Source organism: Canis lupus, chromosome 3 (genome assembly GCF_048164855.1).
Source record: "Canis lupus baileyi chromosome 3, mCanLup2.hap1, whole genome shotgun sequence".
Taxonomy (NCBI): domain Eukaryota; kingdom Metazoa; phylum Chordata; class Mammalia; order Carnivora; family Canidae; genus Canis; species Canis lupus.
In genome coordinates, this window is record NC_132840.1 from 49,567,575 (window position 1) to 49,590,847 (window position 23,273).

General features: G+C 53.3%; 1 protein-coding gene and 1 long non-coding RNA gene across 2 annotated transcripts in view; one reads left to right on the forward strand and one right to left on the reverse strand.

Annotated features, from left to right (window-relative positions):
• Position 1: 1 nt before the first annotated feature.
• The window catches only part of LRRC75A (leucine rich repeat containing 75A), a 42,255-nt gene continuing 18,983 nt past the window's right edge, over positions 2–23,273 (reverse strand). Inside the window, exons 2-4 of the mRNA XM_072821014.1 lie at positions 14,034–14,162; positions 4,236–4,351; positions 2–1,815 (exon numbers count right to left, since the gene is read on the reverse strand). Coding sequence (XP_072677115.1) covers positions 1,275–1,815; positions 4,236–4,351; positions 14,034–14,162 — 786 coding nt within the window. The 3' untranslated portion in view covers positions 2–1,274. The remainder of the gene's footprint in view (positions 1,816–4,235; positions 4,352–14,033; positions 14,163–23,273) is intronic.
• LOC140630565 (uncharacterized) lies at positions 5,763–8,202 on the forward strand. Its single transcript, XR_012028294.1, has 2 exons — positions 5,763–6,335; positions 7,848–8,202. It is a non-coding gene; the product is annotated as an uncharacterized lncRNA (long non-coding RNA).

Genomic DNA, 23,273 nt, shown 5'->3' on the forward strand with positions numbered 1-23,273 from the left:
CTGGTTGTTAAAAACGTGTATTTAAAGAAAAAAAATTTTGGTTACTGCTGTCAGATGAGCAGTCCAGGTATTATTAGCACTTGTCAACTTCTCCATGGTCAGTCAGTTTTCCCCTTTTACAACTTTAGACTTGAGGGTAAAAGTTCCAAAGCATTTAAGGCATCCGCACCTTTGATTCCAGTCTGCCTCTGGGCCGTGTCCTTTTGTGCATAGCCTACCTCCTGAAGCTCTATGCGGTTTGGCCAAACACTTGTGCAGTGGCAGGCAAGGTCGCATAGTCTGGCTCTTTACCTCAGCCCCTGTCCTGTTGGCCTTCCTGAGTTGCGATCTTGCCTATACCTGTCCTGATCCTAGAGGCCCTTTAGGCCATGTTGCCAGCTTTGCCTGAGTGGCTACCACCCTTTGGGAACTCGTTTTTCCCCATCTCCTAGCTCTTGCTAGGAGGCACGAAGTCCACCAAGAGTCCTAAGTTTGACCTATTCTTGGGTTTTAGGAGCCTTCCAGAGTAGGTTTTTGGGAACGTACTCACTCTTTGGGGACTCTATAAGAAGAAACTAAGGATAATAAAGGTCTTTAAAAATCCTTTGAAGGGAAGTACTGACTTGAGCTCATTTGCAACTATGCAGCCCTAGTGAAGAAGGTCTGGTAGTCTTTGGCTGGGTGGGGGGTTGGTGTGGTTTCTGGGTGGACCTTCCTATGCTAGGATGCTCTGTTGAAGGGGGCCAGGGCCAGGGCCTGGAATCCCAGGTGGAGGCTGAGACTAGGAAGTGGTTCCTCTGAGCCCCCAGGGCTTCAGGAGGTACACACGCTTACACTTCAGGTGGGGACTAGGCTCCTGGAGTCCCCGGGGAGCCACTCCTACCCCAACCTCCAGTCTGTTGTAAAGAAAAAAGGTTCTACCCTATCAGGAAGTAACTGGGTTAGATGGAGGGCTGGAACTGAACTCTTCCTGGGGATAAGCTCTTAACTTAGCTCAAGCTTTGAGCATCTCCAAGCACCACCCACAAATCTGGGGAGGCTGAGGGACTGCTGCCTCTCTGGCCACAGATAATTTCTCAGGAGCCAGAAGGCAGATTGAAATTGATGGGGGGAAATGGAGAGGACCGAAGAGAAGTGTCACACAACCCCTTCCCAGATGCTACAGTCTGGCTCAGGTGAGTGGGGCTGCCCAGGCCAATTTTGGGTGATTGCCTGAGGCCTCTGCTGGGGCCTCCTAGCCTGCCACAGTCATCCTACCCCACCAGGACTCCCTGGTGAGGACCCCCACTTGTGTGTCATGTCTGAACCGCACCTACAGTCTCCCTGCCCTCAAGGTCTTTGGCAGGATCCAGGGAGCCTCCCCCAGGGTCCTCCTGGTCCACTGTCTCATCCCGGGCCTCCTCCCCACTGCCCGGGCCCTCGCCCAGCTCCAAGATGGTGGGTAGGTGGCCCTGTTTTGGGGATCGCTTGCGCAGGCTGAGCAGGAAGGGCTGGGGCAGTGAAAAGATGTCCACGTTGTTGCCCAGGTCGATCCACGTGACATTGGGGAACTTGCTGGGGTCCTTGAGGGTGTCGGTGAGGTCACGCAGCAGGGCCCGGGTCAGCCGGTTGCCGTTGAGAGCTAGGGTGGTGAGGCGAGGCAGCGTGCTGAGCGCCGGCAGCAGCTGCAGGACCATGTCGTCTGTGAGGCCTGTGAAGCCCAGCTCCACGCTGTCCACCTGCTCCCCGCAGCGCTGCAGGTAGCTGGTCACCCGCTCCAGGTCACGGGAGGTCAGCGGGATGCCTGACAGGTCCACGGTGTTGTCCGGAGGGCTCCCAGCCAGGACAGCCTTGAGGCTGGAGGGGAGAAGGGACAAGCCAAGTTCAAGCAAGTGGGGCCAGCCTCCCCCATGCTCTGCAACTCCAGGGATGCCAGCAACTGAGGACTTTTGATCCCCTGGCCACTACCTCCCATCTCAGCCTGGCTAAGCCCAGCTGCCTAGAGCCTGAGGGACCGCGAGAGAAAGGCCCAGATGTTTCTGCAGTGACCAAGGGTGCTTTCTGGAGCCAGAGTGCCTGGTTTGCATTTTAACTCTTTCTCCTATTCACCTGAGCTCTCATCAGTCCTTAGCTTCTGTCTCAGTGATATACCTGAAAAACGGAGCTAATTGGAGTCCCACAGAATTGTTAGGTGAAATGAAGTAACAGATGCAGAGCATTTAGGATGGTGCCTTGTATATGTGAGCAAAGAATGAATATTTGCTGTTGTGATTATTAACCACTTAGACTGAGCTTCCTGTTTCCCCAAGAGCAGCACAAAGTCTCTTGAGGCCTTTCAACACAATCCTGCCCACCAGATGGGGAGTCCTTAGGGAGAGCTCTGTAGGACAGCAGGTGAGCCGGGGGTGGGGGGAGCCCACAGGGGCGCTGAACCTAGGATGGTAGCAGCTGCCTGCTGGGAGCTCAGTGCTCTGCACCCCATTCCACTCTACCATCTGCTATTCCTTCCTCTTCTTTCTTCCTGCTCCTTGCTCTGCGGCCAGGGCTCCCCATTTCCAGGTACCCAGGCAAACCTTGGGGCCCCAGCGGTGGGAAGGAGAGGAGGGTGGAGGGGGTTCACAGCCTGGACTTCCTTTTCGCAAAAAAATGTTAAGTCTCTATCCTTGAGATGTGAAACCGAAAGGCTACTTAGAATTTCCTCATCTTTCCTCCCAGGGCATGACCTCTAAGTGCTCAAAACACTGCCTGGCATGTGTTCAGTGTGATTGAAGTCCTGGCTGTTGTTGATGTCGTTAATCCAGATCCATTACACGTAGTACGTGGTTAACAACCTGAGTCTGGGGTTTGAATCCAACCTGGCCATTTAGAAGCTGGGTGATCATGGCCAAACGGTGACATTAATGTCCCCTACCTTGTTCCTACTATATGCCAGGCACTGTCCTAGGCACTGAGGTCATAGTAGTGGACAAGATGGACAAGATCCCCGTTTGTACTCTACGAGGGGGGAGACAAGAAATAAGACTCTGAAGTGAGAGTAGCTTGGACATGGCTACTCAGGGAAGGCTTCTGTGAGGACTTAATTTGAGCTGACATTTGAAGAAAAAGTGGGCTAACAGAAGAGTCTGATAAAAGTTCCAGGAGAGGGCGGGCATGGGCAAAGGCTCAGACAGAAAGTTTGGTGTCTGTGAGCCAACAGAAAGGCCAGCATGGTTGCAGTGAGGGGAAATGGGAGGTGAGCGACCAGAGGGCCTGAGCGTCCACCGCAGAGGACCCTCTTCAGACTTCATTCAAGTGTGACAGGAAGCCACCCCGTTGGGAGAGAGGCTTTTGAAAGAACAGACAAAACATGCGTGTGTGTTGGGGAGGCAGAAGAGGAGGCTCCTGGACTCCTGCCGAGCTCACATTTCTAGCTGTTCAATCCTAAAGACTGAGGTCATCACGGACTCCTCAGGGCCTTCCAGGTTCCACCTGCTCTGACCCCACGTACAACCCCTGACTTGAGCCCGGCTGGAGCCCATCTCTGAGCTTCATGAGAGCCTCACTCTCTTCCTCCACCTGGGAATGCTCCTCTCCTGCCTTTGGGTGGAGGAGTCCAGAAGGGAAAGAGGAACCAGGGCTCTCGTCAGCAAGGGAGGGCAGCCCTGCCCCTGCCCAGCCCTTGGGAAGGACACAAGCCACTCTGCCCCATGGTCCTTTGCAAGAAAGGCAGGGGTACTCCCTCCAGAAAGCCTGACTTCCAGGCTCCCTTTCACTTGCTTCCAAAGGTGCTATGCCCGCTGGTTCTGTGTCCCATGTACCCCCCCAATCTTCAGGGGGGCATAAAACCTTTGAGGGTTCTCACTGCCACGTGGCCCAGGGGCATGGCTGGGGTCCGAGTCCCCGTAGGAGACATTCAGGAGAAGTGGCGGATTCAGTGGCAGTGCCCAATCATGTCTTCCCATCCCTCCTGAACGGGCCCATAGTCCCCAGCTCCCAATCCAGACCAGGGCCCCACGAGCAGCTCCCCTCAGGGGACATCCGCTCCAGCATGCCCCCCTGGAATGCTCCCCTGGCTGCTCTCCCCACCCAACCCTGAGTTCTCCTTCAAGCTCACCTCCTTCAGGCACCTTCCAAGACAACCGCTCTGGTTCCAGCCCCTCCCTCAGCACTGGGAGGGAATGCTGTGTGCCGCATGCCCAGCCGGCCATGGATCCCCTTTGGGCTGTCCTTGGACACCAGGCCAGAGGGGTGGGGGGAGGGGAGGCAGGGTAGATCCAGCTCAGGTGACAGAGACTCACCAGGCCTGAGGCTTCCTCTTCACCAGCCCCCGGTGCCGCCTCCACTGGGAGTGGGGGCTGAGGTGGTATGTCAGCTGCCGGCACAGCTTCTCCATGGCGCCCAGCGAGTCGCCTTCCTGCAGAGGCAACCACAGGCGGCAGGACCCTGAGTTCCCTGGGACAGGCAGGGGACACCAGGCCCTCAACTCCAGCTTCCTGTCTCCACGGGAAGGGCGCACCCCCAGGCTGAGCTGGGGGAGGCCTGTTCTGTTGGCTCTCAGGGGGCCCCCCTTAGCAGAAAGCCATTGGTCGCAAACTAAAATGCACCATGGCTCCAATTTCTGTGAATTCGCTGCTTTCATGGCACAACTGAGATTTATATAAAACCCTAAATTCCAGGCAATCTGACAACAATTGACCAGAGCTGAGTGCTGGCTGACCCCTGAGCCAGGATTCATCATGGTCCCAGGCTCTCCCCAGAGGCCAGGGCCATTCTGCTCATTCATTGCTCCACAAATGTTGACTGAGCCCCTACCAGGTGCCCGGCAATTGTTCTAGGCAATTGTCCTAGAAGTTGTTCTCTCTCTTGTATTTCACATAGCAAAGGGAAATATTTTTATGATGCCTCCAGTGGGAAAACTTAATGAATGAGGAGTTCAAGTCTTTTCCAGTGCAATTCATTCATCTTCTGGGTGGGCCCTAATCCAATATGACTGGTGTCCTCATGAAAAGCCCATAGGACACACACACGCACAGAGGGAAGGCCATGTGAGGACCCTGGAGGAGACGGCCATCTTCAAGCCAAGGAGAGGCCTTTAAGAAACCAGTCCTGCCAACACCTTGATCCTGGACTTCCAGCCTTCACAACTAGGAGAAAATACATTTCTGTTGTTTAAGTGGTATTTTGTTATGGCGGCCCTAACAAACTTACATTGGGTTAAAGGATGCGGCAAAGACATGCTAGAGAGACCCCACCTCTGTCCCATGAGCCATGAGAGGGCTGTCAATAGACAGTCACCAAGCCCCGGGGGTGGGGGGCCAACAGCATGTGCTCCTGCCCAGTGGCCCAGTGCTAAGAGCCAAGAGCCAGGAAGTGCCAGGGCTCAGACGCAAACCCGCATTTGGAGAGAAACCTGGATCCGGTGAGGTTCAACCATTAACCCGCATCCAGTGCCTGGCACACAGTGGGCACTCAGTAAAGGCCAGCCCGATGGTTGCTACCATCATCACCGTGCTAATGGAGACACAGCATACTGAGTAGGTAAGAGCATGGACTCGGAGCCAAACCGTGTAGATTTGAACCCTTGCTTCGTTACCTCCTCTGTGACCTTGGGAAGTCACTTGACCTTCAATCCTCCTGTATGAAGGGATAACAGAACCCAACTCACAGGGGATTTTCTGAGGACAAAATGAGTCACTCCTTGTGGAGTGCTGTGACTGTGGCTCAGCACACAGTAAACTCTCGAATAATGCCCTGGCGGGGAAAAGGAGGATTACTCCTCCCAAGTGAGTTGGGCCTTTATTTTATGTTTTTAAGATTTTATTTATTTTTGAGAGAGAGAGAGGGAGAGGGAGAGGGAGAGGGAGAGAAGGAACACAGAGGAGGGGCAGAGGGAGAAGCAGACTCCCCACCGAGCAGAGTCCGATGTGGAACTTGATCCCAGGACTCTGGGATCATAACCTGAGCTGAAGGCAGATGCTTAACAGACTGAGCCACCCAGACACCTATGAATTGGGCTTTTAAGGGCTGAAAGGTTTATGATTTTTGTATGGAAAGAGGAAAGACGATATAAGAGGCATCTCCTGAGTGAGGAGGAAATGTGCAAAGGTTTGGGTGTTGGGGGGGTGTTACAGGTGCGGGAGCAGGTGGCAATCTGGGGGGTCTGCTCACCTCTCGCCACCTCCATGGCCACCACTTTAGTTCAAGCCTCTATCATCTGTCACCTGGGTTGCTGCACATGGACAATACACTAGGACTTCACGGAATTCCCACAACACTCCAGAGCAGAACTACTTTCATTATCCCCATTTTACAGAGGAGGGAACTGAAGCATAGACAGCAGGACTGGGGCTGTTGGAAAGGCTAGAAGACCCTGAGGGCAGAGACAGGAGAGGGAAGAGGTAGGTGTTGAGTATCCAAAGAGGTGAAGCTTCTGAGCAGGGATCCAGGAGACAGAGGCTCAAACCTGAATGGAATTGGTATAGACAGCAATGGTCTCTGGTTCTCCAAGAACCTCACTTCCTCTTGCCTACGCCTGCCTGTCTGATGTCACCTGTCACTTTAGGCGACCTGGTGACCTGAGTTGCCATGTTCTGATTCTAGATTTGTTCTGAGTGTATGTGAAGGGAAGCAGGAGAAGCGGGCAGGGGCTCCAAGAGAGAACAGTTTGCATTTTGGGACTGTCCCTCCAACAAAGCAGTTCAGGGTCAGATGGGCCTGGCCCTGAACTGCTTTGTGCAGTTTGGGGCTCCCTGCCAGGCCTGCAGAAAGCCCTGAAAGTGACAGGGGCCACCACACTTGACCAACAGTGCTCAGGATGGAGCAGGTATGGGCAGGGCGGGGATGAGGAAGGATCCAGGCTTAGGGCTGGGGACCTGGAGAGAAGGCAAGGGGCTCCAGGAGAGAAGGGGAGGAGAAGGCAGGACGGGGGAATAACTGGCTCATTTGCAGCCACGTGGACCCCTCCTGAGGGATTTGTGAGGCTGGGGCTCAAGACATCATCACCCTCCGATTAAACCCCGTGGCCACGGAAGGAATTGGGGATAAAGCAAGGGCCAGGGAGAGGCCACACCAGGCCCAAAGGGATGAACGAAGGCACAGTGTAGCCATGGGCACCAAGGAAAAGAAGGATTGGAGGGACTCCAGTGAGGAGACCTTGGCCAGAAGAGGCTCAGGGTGGGGCGGTCATGGTGGGGGCCAGGGTGAAGGCCAACTCTGGAGGCCAAAGGGAGGATGGGATGTGACAGCAGAGATGGTGCACTGACTGGGCCCCACCAGCATGGGTGGGCAGCATGCATGCAGGGATTTTTTTTTTTTTAAGATTTTATTTATTTATTCATGAGAGACACAGAGAGAGAGAGGCAAAGACACAGGCAGAGGGAGAGCAATCTCCCTGCAGGGAACTCGTGGGACTCGATCCCAGCACCCTGGGATCACGCCCTGAGCCGAAGGCAGACGCTCAAGCTCAACCGCTGAGCCACCCAGGGATCCCCAAGGGATTTTTTTTAAAAAAAGCTCCACAGATGATTCCCCAGTGTCTCCAGGGTGGAGAAGCACCAGTTCGAACCAGTTCAGAGACAAGGATGAAGGGGGGTGGGACTGGGTGGCCAGCCCAGCCTCACTCCCCAGACCACCCGGGCGCCCAGAACAGGGTCACTCTCCCAAAGCTGAGAACCGAGCTCGTCGGCCTCCGCTCCTCCTCCAAACACTTCCCAGGGCTTCCAAAGTCCGGGGCCACCCTCTGGGCGCGAGCAGCTGGGCGCTGGACCAGGAAACAAAGAGGAAAAGGCGGCAAAGCGGCCGCCGCAGGGCGCGGGCACCGCCGCAAGGGGGCAGCGGGGTGCAAGGCGAGGCAAGGGGCGGACCGCGCAGGGCCGTTCCCGGCCGGAGACTGAGCAAGCCTGTTCGCTCAGCGACAGGGACAATAGACACGCTCACCTCACAGCCGATCTGAGACACGCCGTGAGCCGGTGTCCTCCCCTCCGTCTGTCTGGGCTCCGTGAACGACAGCCAACACCGAGCGCGCATCTGCTACGGGACGCGTCGCCTGTGCGGGCGGCGCGCACCAGCTCCTCGCGATCCTGGAGCCCACAACAGCCCCATGAAACCCGCGCTCCTGGGATCCCCGCTTTGCAAGTGAGGGAACTGAGGCCCCACGAGCTTGTGGGATGGGATCAGGACGCAAAGCCGGCTCTGGGGCTGGCATCCTTCCTAACCGGCCATCTCACCCTGCGCTGCCCTCCCAGTGATAAATCTTTTTAAAAAAGATTTTATTTACTTATTTATTTATTTGAGAGAGCGCGAGCATGAGCAGCGGGGGAAGGGCACAGGGAGAGGGAGCAGACCCCTCTCCCCCAACCAAGCTGCGCAGGAGCCCGATGCGGGCGGGGCTCGATCCTGTCCAGCCGAAGGCGGACGCTCAGCCAACTGAGCCACCCAAGACCCCTCCCCGCCCCCACGGTGATCAATCTTTTGGTTGGTGGGTTCCAAGTGTTCCTATCATTTGCACCCGCAAAAGCCTTAAGCAAGCCCCTCTAATTTCCCCCCAACTCCCTGGATTTTTCGAAACCCACCCCCCTCCCGCGGAGAAGAGGACAAAGCAGGGCTGGCTCGGAGCTGGAGCAGGAGAAGGTGGCGAGGCAGGGGCTGGATGGGCACGGTGGAGGCAGAGCAGGAGGAAGTGTCGTTTCTCCGTGGTTGCCAGAAACAGTAGCCACGCGCCCCTTGCGCAACCTTGGCGGAGGAGTCGGACCACCGGGACCGCAAGTTACCCGGCCCGTGTGCCCTGCACGCCCTGCGCGCACCCGCAGGCCCCTCGGTGCAGCCAGACCCCAGCCCAAGCTGCAGCAGATTGGTCCAGAAGCAGGCATGGGCAGAGGCAGCCAATCAGACCTTTCTTGCAGACCAGACGCAACCCCCCCCCGCCCCCCCCCCCACCCCGCCTGCTCAGGGTCTAGACACCCACGGGGAGCCCTGGGGAAGGCAGAGTGTGGCCCGGGGTGGTGCAGCCCAGAAAAGGGATGGAGCGCTGTCTGCTACTGCAGTTCATCTGTACCTCTACCTCTAGCCCCTCCTCCAAGCGCGGCTGTTTTGGGGCCCAAGAAGACCCCATGGTATCAGGATAAATTCTCTTCCCAGCTTGAGGCAGTGCCCCTGGACTTGTGCTCCTGGCAACAGAGCCCCAGTCCACACCGCAGGCTCACAGGCAGAGTGTGGGACGCCTGGGTGGCTCAGTGGTTGAGCGTCTGCCTTTGGCTCAGGGCATGGTCCCGGGATCCTGGGATCAAGTCTCCCATCTGGTTCCCTGCGGGGAGTCTGCTTCTCCCTCTGCCTATGTCTCTGCCTCTCTCTCTCTCATGAATAAATAAAATCTTAAAAAAAAAATAAAGGCAGTTGTGGAATTAATTCTGCAGTTCTTCCTCCCCCATCCATGGAAAAGGAAAAGTAAGGAGAGGGAAGTATGGTGCGAGTCTGGGGAGATTGGGCACCGTATCAGGGTTGATCTGGGTGACCTAGGATGTGGCTAGGTCGTAGAAGATCTAGGTGTGTGTCTGCCTTGCTCTTTTCTTGGATCACTTGCTCTGGGATAATAAGCCAGCTGCCCCGATGTGTGTGTGGAAGCTCCAGCGGCCCTATGCCACAGTCTCATGTGGCAAGAAACTGAGGCTTCCTGCCAGCAGCCAGGGGGTGTGCCAGCCCGGAAGGGGGCCTGCCACTGTCCACCAAACCCGTAGATATTTGCAGCCCTGGCCACTGTCACAAGGGACCCTAATCTAGAATGACCTAGGTTAGGCTACAGAGACTACACAATGATCAATGTCTATTGTTTTAAGCCACTAAATTCTGGGGTCATTTGTTACACAGCAATAGAAAATACAGCACGGTGCTGGAAAAAGTGTTCTCATGGCTCTGGTGTCATGGCTTGCACCCAAGGCCCTTTCTGTGGTAACAACTTCCTGCTGCCGCTTGTCTTTGGGTGTCTCAATATCCCCCACTGGTTTCCTTTCTCCTGCCCACAACCGTGGAAAGAGTCCCATTATTAAACTCTCAAAAATTCACAATGGAATGTGTTGGCCTGCTTCCCGCCAGGGCCCTGCATGATGCAAGATGTAGTTGTGAGCAAGACAGATGCCATCTCTTGTCCCTTTGGAACTGATAGTCTTGTGGGGAAGGCAGACAATATGTTAGCTGACAAATAAATAAGCAAGATTGCGTGGGAGACCAGTGAGTGAAATGAAGCCATAAACAGGACATGGGAGAGCCTTGTGAGCTAGGCTGGTCACTGAAGGTTCTGAGAGGGGGCATCTGGGTGGCTCAGTGGTTGAGCATCTGCCTTCAGCTCAGGTCATGATCCCCGGGTCCTGGGATCGAGTCCCACATTGGGCTCTCCACAGGGAGCCTGCTTTTCCCTCTGCCTGTGTCTCTGCTTCTCTCTGTGTGTCTCTCATGAATAAATAAATAAAATCTTCAAAAAAAAAAAAAAAGGAGTTTGGGTTTTAGTGAAACTACGACACAATGGAAGGTTTCTCAGAGAGGTACTTAGGTGATCCAATTGACCTTGCAGATTCCTCTCTGGCTGCTCTCAGAGCACAGAGGGCAGGGAGGCAGGAGTGGAGGCCCAGAGTCCCACTGGAGGCTCTGCCAGTAGCCTTAAGGAGGAGGATGTGGGGACCAGAAGGGCCTTTGAGAGACCCCAACACACTAGGGAATGAGGGCTGTTGGGACTTGCTGGTTGTGGTGGACAACATGGGTGCTCCATTCAAATCACTTGGATCCACTTTTTCCAATTTTGTGACCCTCCCTTCTTTGGTGTACTTCTGCCCGGAGGACCAGCACCTGTCCTGCTCTGTGGTGAGTGCCCACCCTTTTTTTTTTTTTTTTTTTTAAGATTTTGTGTATTTATTTATGCAAGACACACACACAGAGGCAAAGACATAGGCAGAAGGAGAAGCAGGCTCGCTGTGGGGAACCTGATGCAGGACTCGATCCCAGGACTCTGAGATCAAGACCTGATCAGGAGACAGGAGTGCCTGGGAACTTACCTCCTCAGGGAGAGCCCCTCACTCTGGCCAGTGCGGGGGTTTGAAAGCCCAGCCCCTTTCCCTTGAGGAACCAGGTGGAAGCTGCTTGCCCTCCCCAGGATGGAGCCTGGGCTGGCCTGGCTTCCCCGGGGCACCTCCCCAACAAATTGCTGTACACACACCCTCATTTTAGCATCTGCTCGTGGGGACCCTGACTGTAGACATGAAGGGATGTGTGGGGCTGGAGCTGGGGTGCAGGGAAGGAAGGAGTCTCTAAAATTGCCCGCTAAATGGGGCACCTGGGTGGCTCAGTGGTTGAACATCTGCCTTCGGCTCAGGGCGTGATCCTGGGTTCCTGGGATCGAGTCCCACATCAGGCTCCCCGCAGGGAACCTGCTTCTTCCTCTGCCTACGTTTCTGTCTCTCTCATGAATAAACAAACAAAATCTTAAAAAAAAAAAAAAAAAAGAGGTAGGTGACTTCTGAGCTTGAAGCTTGGCTATGGATTCATCAGCACAGAGTCATGGGCGCGATGGGATTTTGACTGTCCTCCTTCTGGGGACACGCACAGACCCACATTTTCTAGGGCCTGGGCCCACATCCAGCTGGCACACAGGAGAGGACTTTTGGTAGGCTGGGACTCATTTGAGGGGGTCATCTTAGTTGTGGGGTTATTTGTCTGCTGGATGCTGAAACAGATTGGACCAGGAAGGCCTACTTATTTGTCTCACGTCACAGCTGAGGGAAACGCTGCCTCCTAGCGGAGAGTCTTGGCATAGTAACCTTAAGGCCCACACTTGGAATGATCTGGGCTTCTCAGATGAAAGAGCCAAGAACAGGAATTCCTGGCCAGCCCCGAGCCAGCTCACGTTTTGGGGTGGGGGCCAGGGCTGCCCCTAACACCAGTTTGGGGGCCTCAGAGTCAGGACCTCCCACCCTGGCCTCAACCACAACCAGGAGAGTCCTTTTGAATGAAGGGCCTCTCCTGCCACCTGGCCTATGGGTATGGTTAGGGGAACCAGCCTGGCCGGTTCCAACAGGGCCGGGCCTCCAACAGGGCTGACACCACTGGCTGGCTCTGGAAATCTGGAAATCAGAGGCCGGCCCCTAATTCTCCAAGACTCTGAGCCTACAACCTTGCCTCAGGATCTCACCACGGACCTGCTAAGTCTGAGGACCCTGCTTGGCACACGGTGGGTGCTCAATGACTAGGTAAACCTTAGCTTCCGTGTACATGGTACAAATGCCTGAGCTTCTGGAAGCTTCTCCTGAATCAGCTCACTGAACTCTCAAAATGGCTCTACAGGGGAGGGTGTTGTCATGTGTCTTTGGAGTTGAAGAAAACAAAGTTCAGCTAATTAAGTGACCCGAGAAAGCAACACCCATGCCATGGACCTAATGTCTGACTCTGTCACCCCAACCTGTGGGGGGGACCCCACCCCGGTGTGATGGTGTCTGGAGGTGGGGCCTTTAGGGGGTTAAGCAGGATTAGAAGAGGTCACAAGGGTTAAACGAAGAAGCCAGAGAGCCAGCTGGCTTGCTTTCCACCCACCCATGAGGCCACCACGAGGAGGCGGCCGTCTGCAAACCTGGAAGAGGGCTCTCACCAGAACCGCGCCCTGTGGGCGCCCTGACCCTGGATTCCCGGCTTCCAGAACTGGGAGCAAGACATTACTGTTGTTTACAAGGCCCCCTGTCAGTGGTTTCGTGTTGTAGCAGCCTGAGCGCAGACAACCCGGGTGTGCCCCCCCCCCCCCCCGTGGTCCCCACCCCGCCGGAGGGGATGGAGCTCAGTCCAGACAGAACCCCTGGGGCCACCTCTCCTTCCTGCTCCCCCACAGGCCTCCTCATCTGGCCCCGATGCAGCCCTACCAGCCCCACCAGAGCACTGACAGCGCCCACACCCTGCCCGGAACTGAGGCCCAGATCATACCTGTGGGGGTCACCTTCATCAGATTACGTCATTACCTGAATTTGGTCTTCCCCAACTCTAAAATGTGCATAAAAATGACATCTCTCCTATGGAGCTGCTTTGAGGGCCCTGTGATCTGTCATCCCTTCACCTGTGGGCATCTCATCCCGTTCCAGAAAAGGCAGAGGTCTGGCACCCGTGAAGCCTACAGACGCTGCTCCCAGCTTCCCTGGGCTGAGCCAGGTACAATCTGAATGAGAAGTGGAGGTGATTCCAGGCCCAGCTGATTCTCCTACAGCTCCTGGCAGCAGCCGCTCTTCCCCAGCCTGCCAACCCCACTACCAGCTTTTTCTTACCATCACATATTTGAGCTCAGCGTTCCTGGCTTCTGCGGCATCCCACCACCAACCCCAACCCACCCCGTGCTTGGCCCCGACTGGCTCCCAGCCCTTCAGAGCTGGCTCCTCACCTAAGTCTTGGTGCCAGACGGCCCCAGAAGCCAGAGAGAAGGTCCTAGATGAAGGCCCAGATGGAGGCCCAGCTTCAGAGCAATGGAGCCCCCCTGAGCAACCAGGTTCAAGTCTGTGCTCAGGCCAAGTGAGGAGGTGGGTTTGACAGTCACCTCCTCCCTCCTATCCTAAATCCTCCTCCTCTGAAAGCAGAAGCTTCCCTCAGGCGCTCCTGGGTCCTGCTCTGGCTTCCTGTCCCTGCCACAGGGGAAGTGCTTCTTTTGGAAGCTGCTGGAAATTGAGGGATGGGAGGGAAAAGCTCTAGGGTGGAGCTACTCAGCTCCCGTCCTATAGGAATGAAGGCTCCATGCTGCTGGAGCTTCCTGTTTTCCAAGGGGAGCTGAATATGGAGCATGTGTGAAATATTCTGAGTTTTAAATGTTGGCAAGGAATCTGGATTTAATACACTGGGAGGCCAAACAAAAACCAAAACGTGGGCTGATGGTGCCCATGTGAGACCCTGCCATGGGTGCTGAGCCTTAGGACAGGGTGGGCACCTCAGGCCCGCTGGCTGGCTGCCCACTTGAGGTGGCTTGTCCTCTTTGGGCCTCCCCGGGCCATAGCCACCAGCTCTCCTTGGACACTGAGCTGCTCTGGCCAGAAAGGCACCCGCCTCACACCCCCAGACCTGGCTGGCTCTGACCACAGCGGCCCTACCGGCTTGGGGCAGTGGATGTAGCGCGCCAGGCTGATGATGAGGTCGTGTGTGATGGGGTCCACCAGGTTCCTGAAGCTGGCATAGCGGTATAGAACATCATCCAGAGAGGTCGACTCCATGCCCAGGTCCTGCAAGAGAGGTCACCCAGAGGTCAGGGGTGGCCAGGCCTTACTCTCGAGTCCCTTCCAACATGCCCAGAACAGCTCCCTGTGGGTGGCTTAGCACCCCCTCCTCCAGCACCCTAACCAGGGGGGAGACCCCCCATCCCCAGGAAGGTTTCCCAGCTGCAAGGAAGCATCTACAGAACTTGTCCAGAGGGCCATGGAAGCCCCTCTAAGATGCCTTCCCAGCGCATGTATGTCCCAGGCCCTCCAACCTCTGGATGAAGACTCACCCTCCATCCTCCTCCCCTGGAAACCAGTACGAAGCCAAAGGTACCAGCATGGTAGTACTGGCCATGGTAGTAGTGGCTGCTTTTCCACATAGGGAGGGCAAATTTTGGAACCTGCATGCAGAGTAAATCCCCCAGCTCTGTGATAGGATCATGTACTGATATTTATTTGTTTTTCCCATGCTTCTGCCATCATTTTTACTGCTCCTTCTATAGCTGACCCAACTTTGGTGTTCCTTTGTCTCAGGGGCTGGTGGCGGTGGTGGTTCTGGATTGTGGGATTAAAAGAAGCTGCCAGGCACCCAGAAGAAAGCACCACTAGGGCTCCCTTAGAAAGGACAACAGGTGATTTGGGGTGGAGGCAGAGGGTCTCCAGGCCCGAGGAAGGACAAGGGTTTGCGGGGGCACCACACACTGACAGTCCCAGCTGGGAGCCTCTGCAGATGCCCCTGCCCAACCAGCAAGGGACCCCATAGACTTGGCCAACAACAGTCACCAGGGTAGATCAGGACCCAGGGGCCCTACTCCAAATGTTCTGGACTGTGTAAAACCCAAGATTCTTGCACAACCCAGGGAAAGGGCAGACTCCCCAAACATAACTAAAGCTTGACTTTTGACTTCCCCACCAGTCAAGTTGGTGGAAGCTTGAAGCAGCGTTAACTGCTTTAGAGAAGCAAAGCATTTTCTGTTGTTCTTGGGTGAAGCTGTGGTTCCTATTCCTACCTTGGTACCTTGCCCAGACCAGACAATGATAGGAACGAAAATATTCCTGGGCCCAGCCCACCCTGAAGACCAAGGGGCCCACCAAGGGTGGGCAGGGAAGTCAAGCATCACCCACTTTTGCTGCCCTTACCCTATGGGCCCCTAGGCTCCCAAGCCACAGGCGGAGCTGCCCCAGCACAGCCCAGAGGAAGAAGGCTCCCAGGCCAGGTCCAACACCCTGAGGACACCAAATGTGTGACTGATGGGTGAGTCCTGGCACAGGTTCACTCCCAGTTATTTCGGTGGGGAATCCTGAACTTTTCCAAACACCTTCCCCATGTGATTCTTAGAAATCCCTGTAAGGCGAGTAGGCTGGCCATTGTAATTCCCAATTTACAGGTGAAGAAACTGAGGCCCGGGATGTTTAACAAGAGACTGGAGTTAACTCTGCGGTGTAGGAGATGTGAAAAATGCTAAGGGAGTACCCATCCTAAAAGTCCTCATCGCAAAGAAAAAAGCCATATTTTTTCTTTTATTCCCCCCCTCACTACACGAGAAGATGTTAACTTACTGTGGTCATCATTTCACAGCGTATGTAAGTCAATGGTTATGCTGTATGCCTTGAACTCACACATTGCTCAGTTTACATCCCAATAACAATGAAAGAAAAAAATCACATATAATAAAGATTTTTAAATTTTTTAAAAAAGATTTTATTTATTTGAGAGAGAGAGAGAGATAGCGAGAGAGCACGAGTGGGGAAGAGAGGGAGAAGTAGGCTTCCTGCTGAGCAGGGAGCCTGACATGGGGCTCGATCCAACGACTCTGGAATCATGATCTGAGTCAAAAGCAGATGCTCAACCAACTGAGCCATCCAGGTGCCCCAATTTTTATTATTTCTTAAAAAATTTTACTTTTAGTTTTTTGAGAGAGAGAGGAAGAAGCAGACTCCTGGGTAAGCAGAGAGCCTGATGTGAGGCTCAAACCCAGGACTTTGAGACTATGACCTGAGCTGAAGGCAGACACTTAAACAGACTGAGCCACTGGGGTGCCCCAATAAAGATGTTTTTAAAAAGAATTTCAGGAATGGTGGGGTGGGCCTATGCCTCAGCCGGGGCCTGTTTTGGGATTGCTCTGCCTTATTTACCACTGGAGTGAGTTGGGCAGGAGGTAGGCAGGAGGGTAGAGATGCTGCCCTGAGGTTTGGGGGCTCACACTTTTTTAAGACTTTATTTATTTGTTCATGAGAGACACACACAGAGAGAGGCAGGACACAGGCAGAGGGAGAAGCAGGCTCCCTGCGGGGAGCCCGATGTGGGATTCGATCCTGAGACCCTGGAGTTACGACCTGAGTTGAAGGCTGATGCTCCACCCACTGAGCCACCCAGGGGTCCTGGGGGGCTGACATTTCTAAGGACAAAGAAAGCAAGGGTCTTTGCTGGGTGGACCCGGAGGGGAGGGGGCTGGGCTCCGTGCCCTCTGCCCTGGCGGGGAGCCTTCCTAAGCCTACCCTTCAGCCAGGTCCCACCTGCCACTGTAGGGGCACTTTGCTCCCTCCTCGTTAGAGAGGAATGGACAGGAGGGCCCAAGAATGACCCTCAGAAGGGAGAAGCCCTGCGTCAGGGTCTCTGGCCACTGAAATAATTTCCTGGGGACCTAGATGCGGAGGCTCGGGGGTCTGGTGCGGATGCTCACAAGGGAGGCTTCTAAAGTGCCGGCTTTGCCAGGTTCCAGAGCTGAAGGCCGCTGTAGAACCAAATACAACACCACCTTGGGCCTCTGTCCCTGCCCCGGCTTGATCCATCCCTCAGGGCTGTGTCTGGGGCAAGCTACCTCATGTCACTGAGTCCCAGTTTCCTCATCTGTAAAATGGAGCCAGGGACCCTCCATCACAAGTAGGAGAGAGAAATAAAACCAGGTAACATGTAAAGGCTCCAGCAGGGGAGAATATCCCTGACACAGCTCTCCCCAACCCCCCCATCCTTCCATGCCCACCTCTCCTCTGCAAGACCCCTCCCCTCCTGATGCAGGGGTGATGACTTCTTTTTGGACCACAGGCCCATTTGAGAATGTGACAAAAGCCATGACCTCTGTTTCTGGAAAACCCGGGATTTAGGCCTCATGGTCACCAGGGCCTGGATGCATGGGATCTCGGAACACAAACTGTTTCTCAGGAATGTGCAAAAATGCGGCCCACCCTCCCTGTAGCAGGAGGAGGCTGGGAACCTAGGAAAGGGAGAAGTCAAAGGGCCTCTATTCTAGGGTCTTCGAAGGCCCAGGTGTCACAGGGCCGAGACCCCCCCTTTCCTGGCGCAGGGAGGGAAGGACAGGGCAGGGTCCACAGGTGGAAGTGGAGAGGTGGTTACTGCCATGGTCAGAAGTTGGACTTATGGCCACGGGAGAAGGAGAGAGGACAGATTTATCCTTCCTTTTCTGTCCGTGCCGCAGGCTGGCCTGCCCCTCTGCGAGCTGCGGCCCCAACACCAGCCCCTGCTCAGCGTGTACCCCTTCCCATGACATATACTTGCTGGTCTCCTGCAGAAAGCACCAGATCCCAGTTCTACCCAACCCCTGACACACAGTAGGTGGGCAAGAGACATCTTCCCTCTTGGGATCGGCTTCCCTATCTGTTAAATGGGCCCATGAACCTCACTGGTAGTTACCAAACCGTGTTTCCTCGAGATCTTGGGGCTGATGGCAAACAAGCGAGAGGCCAGAAAACTCAGCAATGCTTCAGGCGATCCAGCTCTCGACAGGACAATTCTGCTGGCCACCCACAGCAAACCAGGATGATCCCCAAAAGTAGTTCTGTGGCCCAAGCAAAGTTTGAAAACTGGACTGCCTGACTGCTTGGGCTCTTTTTTTAAAGATTTTATTTATTTATTCATGAGAGACCCAAAAGAGATAGAGACACAGGCAGAAGGAGAAGCAGGCTCCCTTGGGGGGAGCCCCATGCAGAACTCAATCCCAGGACCCTGGGATTACCCCCTGAGCCGAAGGCAGATGCTCAACCACTGAGCCACCCAGGCGTCCCTGATTGCTTGGGCTCTTGCACCCCTACCAGCCCTGCCCTGTCTTCCCCTTCCCTTCCTATCCAGGCCAGGAGAGGCCATTCCATCTGGGAAGGACCAGGATGACCCTTATTAACCCCAGAAGCTGGGGGCAGGTCTGGAAAGATGCAGAATGTTCTTCCCGTAGCCTGGGTTCTACATCCCTGTGCCCTCGAGGTCACCCTGGGCGCCCTGCCTGCTGACAGTGGCTCCAGCTCTCTGGGCTGCTGTTGTCTGGGTTCATTCAGCTGCTGCTTGGGAGGGGGCAAGCGGGGAGATGGAAGGAAGGGGATGGGGAGGTGGGTCCCCTCAGGAAGGCAGATGTGGCCCTGCTCACTGTGGCTTTGGGTAACTGTGAGTCATGCCACCGCCCACCCTGTGAATTCCAGCTGGGGTGGGGTTTCTGAAGGTCCCAGGGCTGTGAATTATGAGAAGGAGGAACAGGGAAAACCAGCCGGACAGAGGTTATTGCACATTTTATTGCTATAATTTCTTTGCTTTGACCCCACCTAGGCCCAAGAATGCTTGTGCTGCTTTAGACTATATCACGTGTCCCGAGGACCTGGGGCACTGCTGGCCTCCTAGGTGTCCTCCCCAGCCCTCTCCCCAAGGCCATTTTTTTTTTTTTTTAAGATTTTATTTATTCATGAGAGACTCAGAGAGAGAGAGAGAGAGAGGCAGAGACACAGGCAGAGGGAGAAGCAGGCTCCATGCAGGGAACCCAACGTGGGACTCGATCCCTTGTCTCCAGGATCACACCCCCGGCCAAAGGCGGTGCTAAACTGCTGAGCCACCGGGGCTGCCCTTTTGTTTCATTTTCTAATATAGTAACTAGCATCCACTAGATATAACCCACATAAAGGAAATCTCTCTTTGAGGTCCTCAATAATTTTAAAGAATGCAAAGTTTTCTCAAAACATTAAAAATAGAGGGACGCCTGGGTGGCTCAGTGGTTCAGCATCTGCCTTTGGCTCAGGTTGTGGTGCTGGGGTCCTGGGATCGAGTCCCGCATGGGGCTCCCTGCAGGGAGCCTACTTCTCCCTCTGCCTATGTCTCTCTCTCTCTTTCTTTCTGTCTCTCATGAATAAGTAAGTAATCTTTAAAAGAAAACATTAAAAATAGTAATCCGTACAACCCAGCAATCCCACTTCTGGATATATATCCGAAGGAAATGAAAATAGCCCCCCGGAGAGCTACATGCACTCCTATGTTCACTGCAGCATTATTCACAATAGCCCAGAGGTGGAAGCAACCTAAGTGTCTGTTGATGGATGAATGGATAAAGAAGATGTGTATAAATTTATACACACAATGGAATACTATTCAGCTGTGAGAAAAAAAGGAAATCCTGCCATTTGCCACAACATGGATGGACTTTGAGTGAGATGCTACGTGATCCTAAGTGAGATAAGTCAGGCAGAGAAAGACAAATACCGCATGATCTCACTTATACGCAGAATCTAGAAAGAACCAAACTGGGAAAACCCAGAGAATGGTGGTAACCAGGGGTTGGAGGTGGGTGCATGGGAGATGAAGTTTGAGGGTACATACTAGTAACTAGTAGATAAGTCCAGGAAATCTAATACACAGCGCTGTGACGGTAGACGACAAAACTATTACAAACACGAACCTCGCTAAGGGACTGGATTTTTGTTGTTGTTGTTGTTGTTAAGATTTTATTTATTTATTCATGAGAGACACACAGAGAGAGGCAGAGACACAGGCAGAGGGAGAAGCAGGCTCCCTGTGGGGAGCCCGATGTGGGACTCGATCCCAGGACTTGAGCCCAAGGCAGATGCTCAACCACTGAGCCACCCAGGTGCCCATCCCCTCAGTTTTAAAAACAGAGAATATAAAGGAATCCAGGTACCAAAAGAAATTCAAGAACTTCAGGGTCAGAATAAGGGAGTGCTCTGGGAGAAAGGGGCTGCTGCCCTGAGGGTTGGGGAGCCTCTGGGAAGGGTTTATCTGCCCAAGGCCTTCCCTTTGGGTCCTAGGGAAAACTTCTACTCTCTATATAGCAAGCTCTCCTTCTTGCTCGCATTACCCTGACTCCTTGGTGAGGGGTCTCTGTATGGGTGCAGCTTTGAGGGTTGGTCTGAAGGGTCCAGGAGAAGGAAGCTCCCCACAAGTCCATGGCTGGTGTCTGGGAGGAGGAGCGACATTCATTCCAAGGGATTGGCTCTAGACTTTCCACCTAGTGAGGAATGGCTCTGGAAAACTCGGCTCTGGGATGGAGGGTCACTGGGAATTTTGATGTGTGGCAGACTGCCAGCTCCATCCCCTGCTTGGTCTTTGGTGGAGATCCAATTTCTGCTTTTACTTTTTTTTTTTTTTTTTAACATTAAAACTACTTTATTGACCACAAGATTTGGCATTTTGCATTCAGGTTTGGACACAGATTTTGGGACCGAACTGGCATGTTAGCTACCATTCCTCAGTCCTTTCCCGTGACTGGACGCACACCCGTTCTTGCACTGCTGGAGAACATTATCCAACATAAGTTTTCCCCTCCAAAGGAATACATGGGTGGTTCGTTTTCTGAACTCTAGCCTATCTGGAAATTTTTTAATATTGAAATCACACCTGTAGACAACCTGGCTAGATAAAAATTCCCTTCAAAATATCACAGCTGCTACTCATCACTTGGCCACCCTTGGGATTCAGAGCCACGGATGACTCTGAGGCCACCTGATGTTTGTCTTAGGTGCTTTTTCTGGTCAATGTCCACAGGATGGATTTTTTTTTTAAGATTTTATTTATTTATTCATGAGAGACACACAGAGAGAGACAGAGACACAGGCAGAGGGAGAAACAGGCTCCATGCAGGAGTCCGATGCAGGTCTCAATCCTGGGACTCCAGGATCACAACCTGAGCCAAAGGTAGACACTCAACCACTGAGCCACCCAAGCATCCCCCCACAGGATGGTTTTGCCAAAACCTCTAGCTGCCTCTCCTGGACAGCCCCAGCACACTCTTACCTGGGAACATCGGTTCAACATACAGGGGGACCTGAAAAGCGGTTGATGTCTTTATAACAATCTCTCAAAGTCACCAAAGGGGTATCCCATCGTGATACCCCTCAGAACTCCAAATATCTCTTCCCAGTATCCCTCCCATGACCCCAACTGTCCCTCAGTGTCACATCTCCATGCTGCCAGCCACTCAGGACCAGGCCTTTCTATTCCTGATACAAATCAACTTAAATATCTCTGGTTGTTCCAGTTCTTAGATCAACCCCCTTGCCAACCAGAAAATTCCAAGTGTTAGCAAAGATGGGAGGAAATTGGAACCCTCGTGCTTGCTAATGAGAATGTAAAATGGTGTAGTCACTGTGGAAAACAGTATGGCACTTCCTCAAAAAATTAAAAATAGAATTACCATATATGCCTCAAAGAACTGAAAGCAGGGACTCAAGCCTATATTTGCACACCTGTGTTCATAGCAGCAGCATTAGTCACAACTGCCCAGAAGTGGAAAGAACCCAGTGTCCACCCACAGACGAATGGAGAAACAAAGTGTGGTTTTCACATACAATGGAATATTCTTCAGTCACAAAAGAGAATGAAAGCTTACATATGCCACAGCACGGATGAACCCTGAGGACATCATACTAAGTAAAATAAGTCAGTCACAAAGGGACAGTCCTACTTACATGAGGTTCCAAGAGCCATCAAAATCAGAGACAGAAAGTAGGATGATGGTGGCCAGGGGCTGGGGGAGACAAGGGCTGGGGGAGACAAGGGCTGGGGAGTTCGTGTGTAATGGGTACAGAGTTTCAGCTTTGCAAGATGAAAAGAGCCCTGGAGACAGATCGTACAACAATGTGAACACACCCAAAAATACTGACCCATAAAACTGGTTAAGGTGGTACATTTTATGTCTTCTGTATTTTGCAACAATTTAAGAAAGGACCCAGGAAGGCAAACACTGAGACCTTCTGGAGGTAGGGAGCAGCATAGGAGAAGGGGGCATGTGCATCTGGCCTTTTTTTCCCCTGTCATACTGGATTATTAAAATTTGCCACTGTGTGCTTGGTGTCCATCTTCCCATCTACAAACAGGAAGCTTTTTCATGATCGAAATTGGCTCTCAGTGTCTTCTGATCTTATCTTTTATTTATATATTTTAAGGATTATATTTCTAAGTAATCTCTACACCCAGTGTGGGGCTCAAACCCACAAGCCCAAGATCAAGAGTCACACACTCTCCCAACGGAGCCAGCTGGGCACCCCTTTCCAAAATACATTCTCACAGAGGGTCTCTAGTTTGCCTTCCCTGTCCTTGGGGTCCTGTCCTATAGCACCAGGCTCTGCCTCCAGTAAGGACTGCCAGTTGGGCTAGCATTTTGCTTCCCTGCAATTCTTATTTTTCTCATTAGTCTCGCTTTCCAGGGCACCTGGGTGGCTCAGTCAGTTAATCATCTGCCTTCCTGCCTTTGGCTCAGATCATGATCCCCGGGGTCCTGAGATGGAGCCCTCCCTGCTCAGCGAGCAGTCTGCTTCTCCCTCTCCCTCTGCCTGTGCACCTCACTCTCTCTCAAACAAATGAAACCCTACATTAAAAAAAAAAAATCTCACTCTTCACCCTCTTGTTTTTTCCCATCTCGGCTTGGCCTCTTTTGCTGGCATTTTGTTCTTTTCCCACAAAGTTCCTTTCTTCTGGGATCCTGCTGTAGATCATTTTTGGAGGTCAGAGTTCAGCTTCCATAGTATTTATTTATCCTACACCCAGGGTTTTTTCCCCTCCCACTTGCTCACCCTTGAAGGAGGCACAGCCTAGTGAGACCCACGTCTATCATCTGCCTAGTGTGACACTATGATTTCTAATAAGAAACATATATTTGATCTTTGTCCCCATTTCTGGCACTGAGCTCTTAAAACCCTGGAAATTTCCTAAGTGATGAAAGTGACAGAAGTGTCTTTTGTCATGTTAATGAGGTGACTTTTTGGAAAGGCCCTGGATCACCCAGTGAAGGGGGCTGGTTGCTAGGAGAACAATCTGTGGTTAGAGGGTTGGAACTTTTAGGCCTACCAGCCCCTGGGCTGGAGGTTGAGGCAATCGCCAATGGCCAACGTTTTAATCAATCATGACTT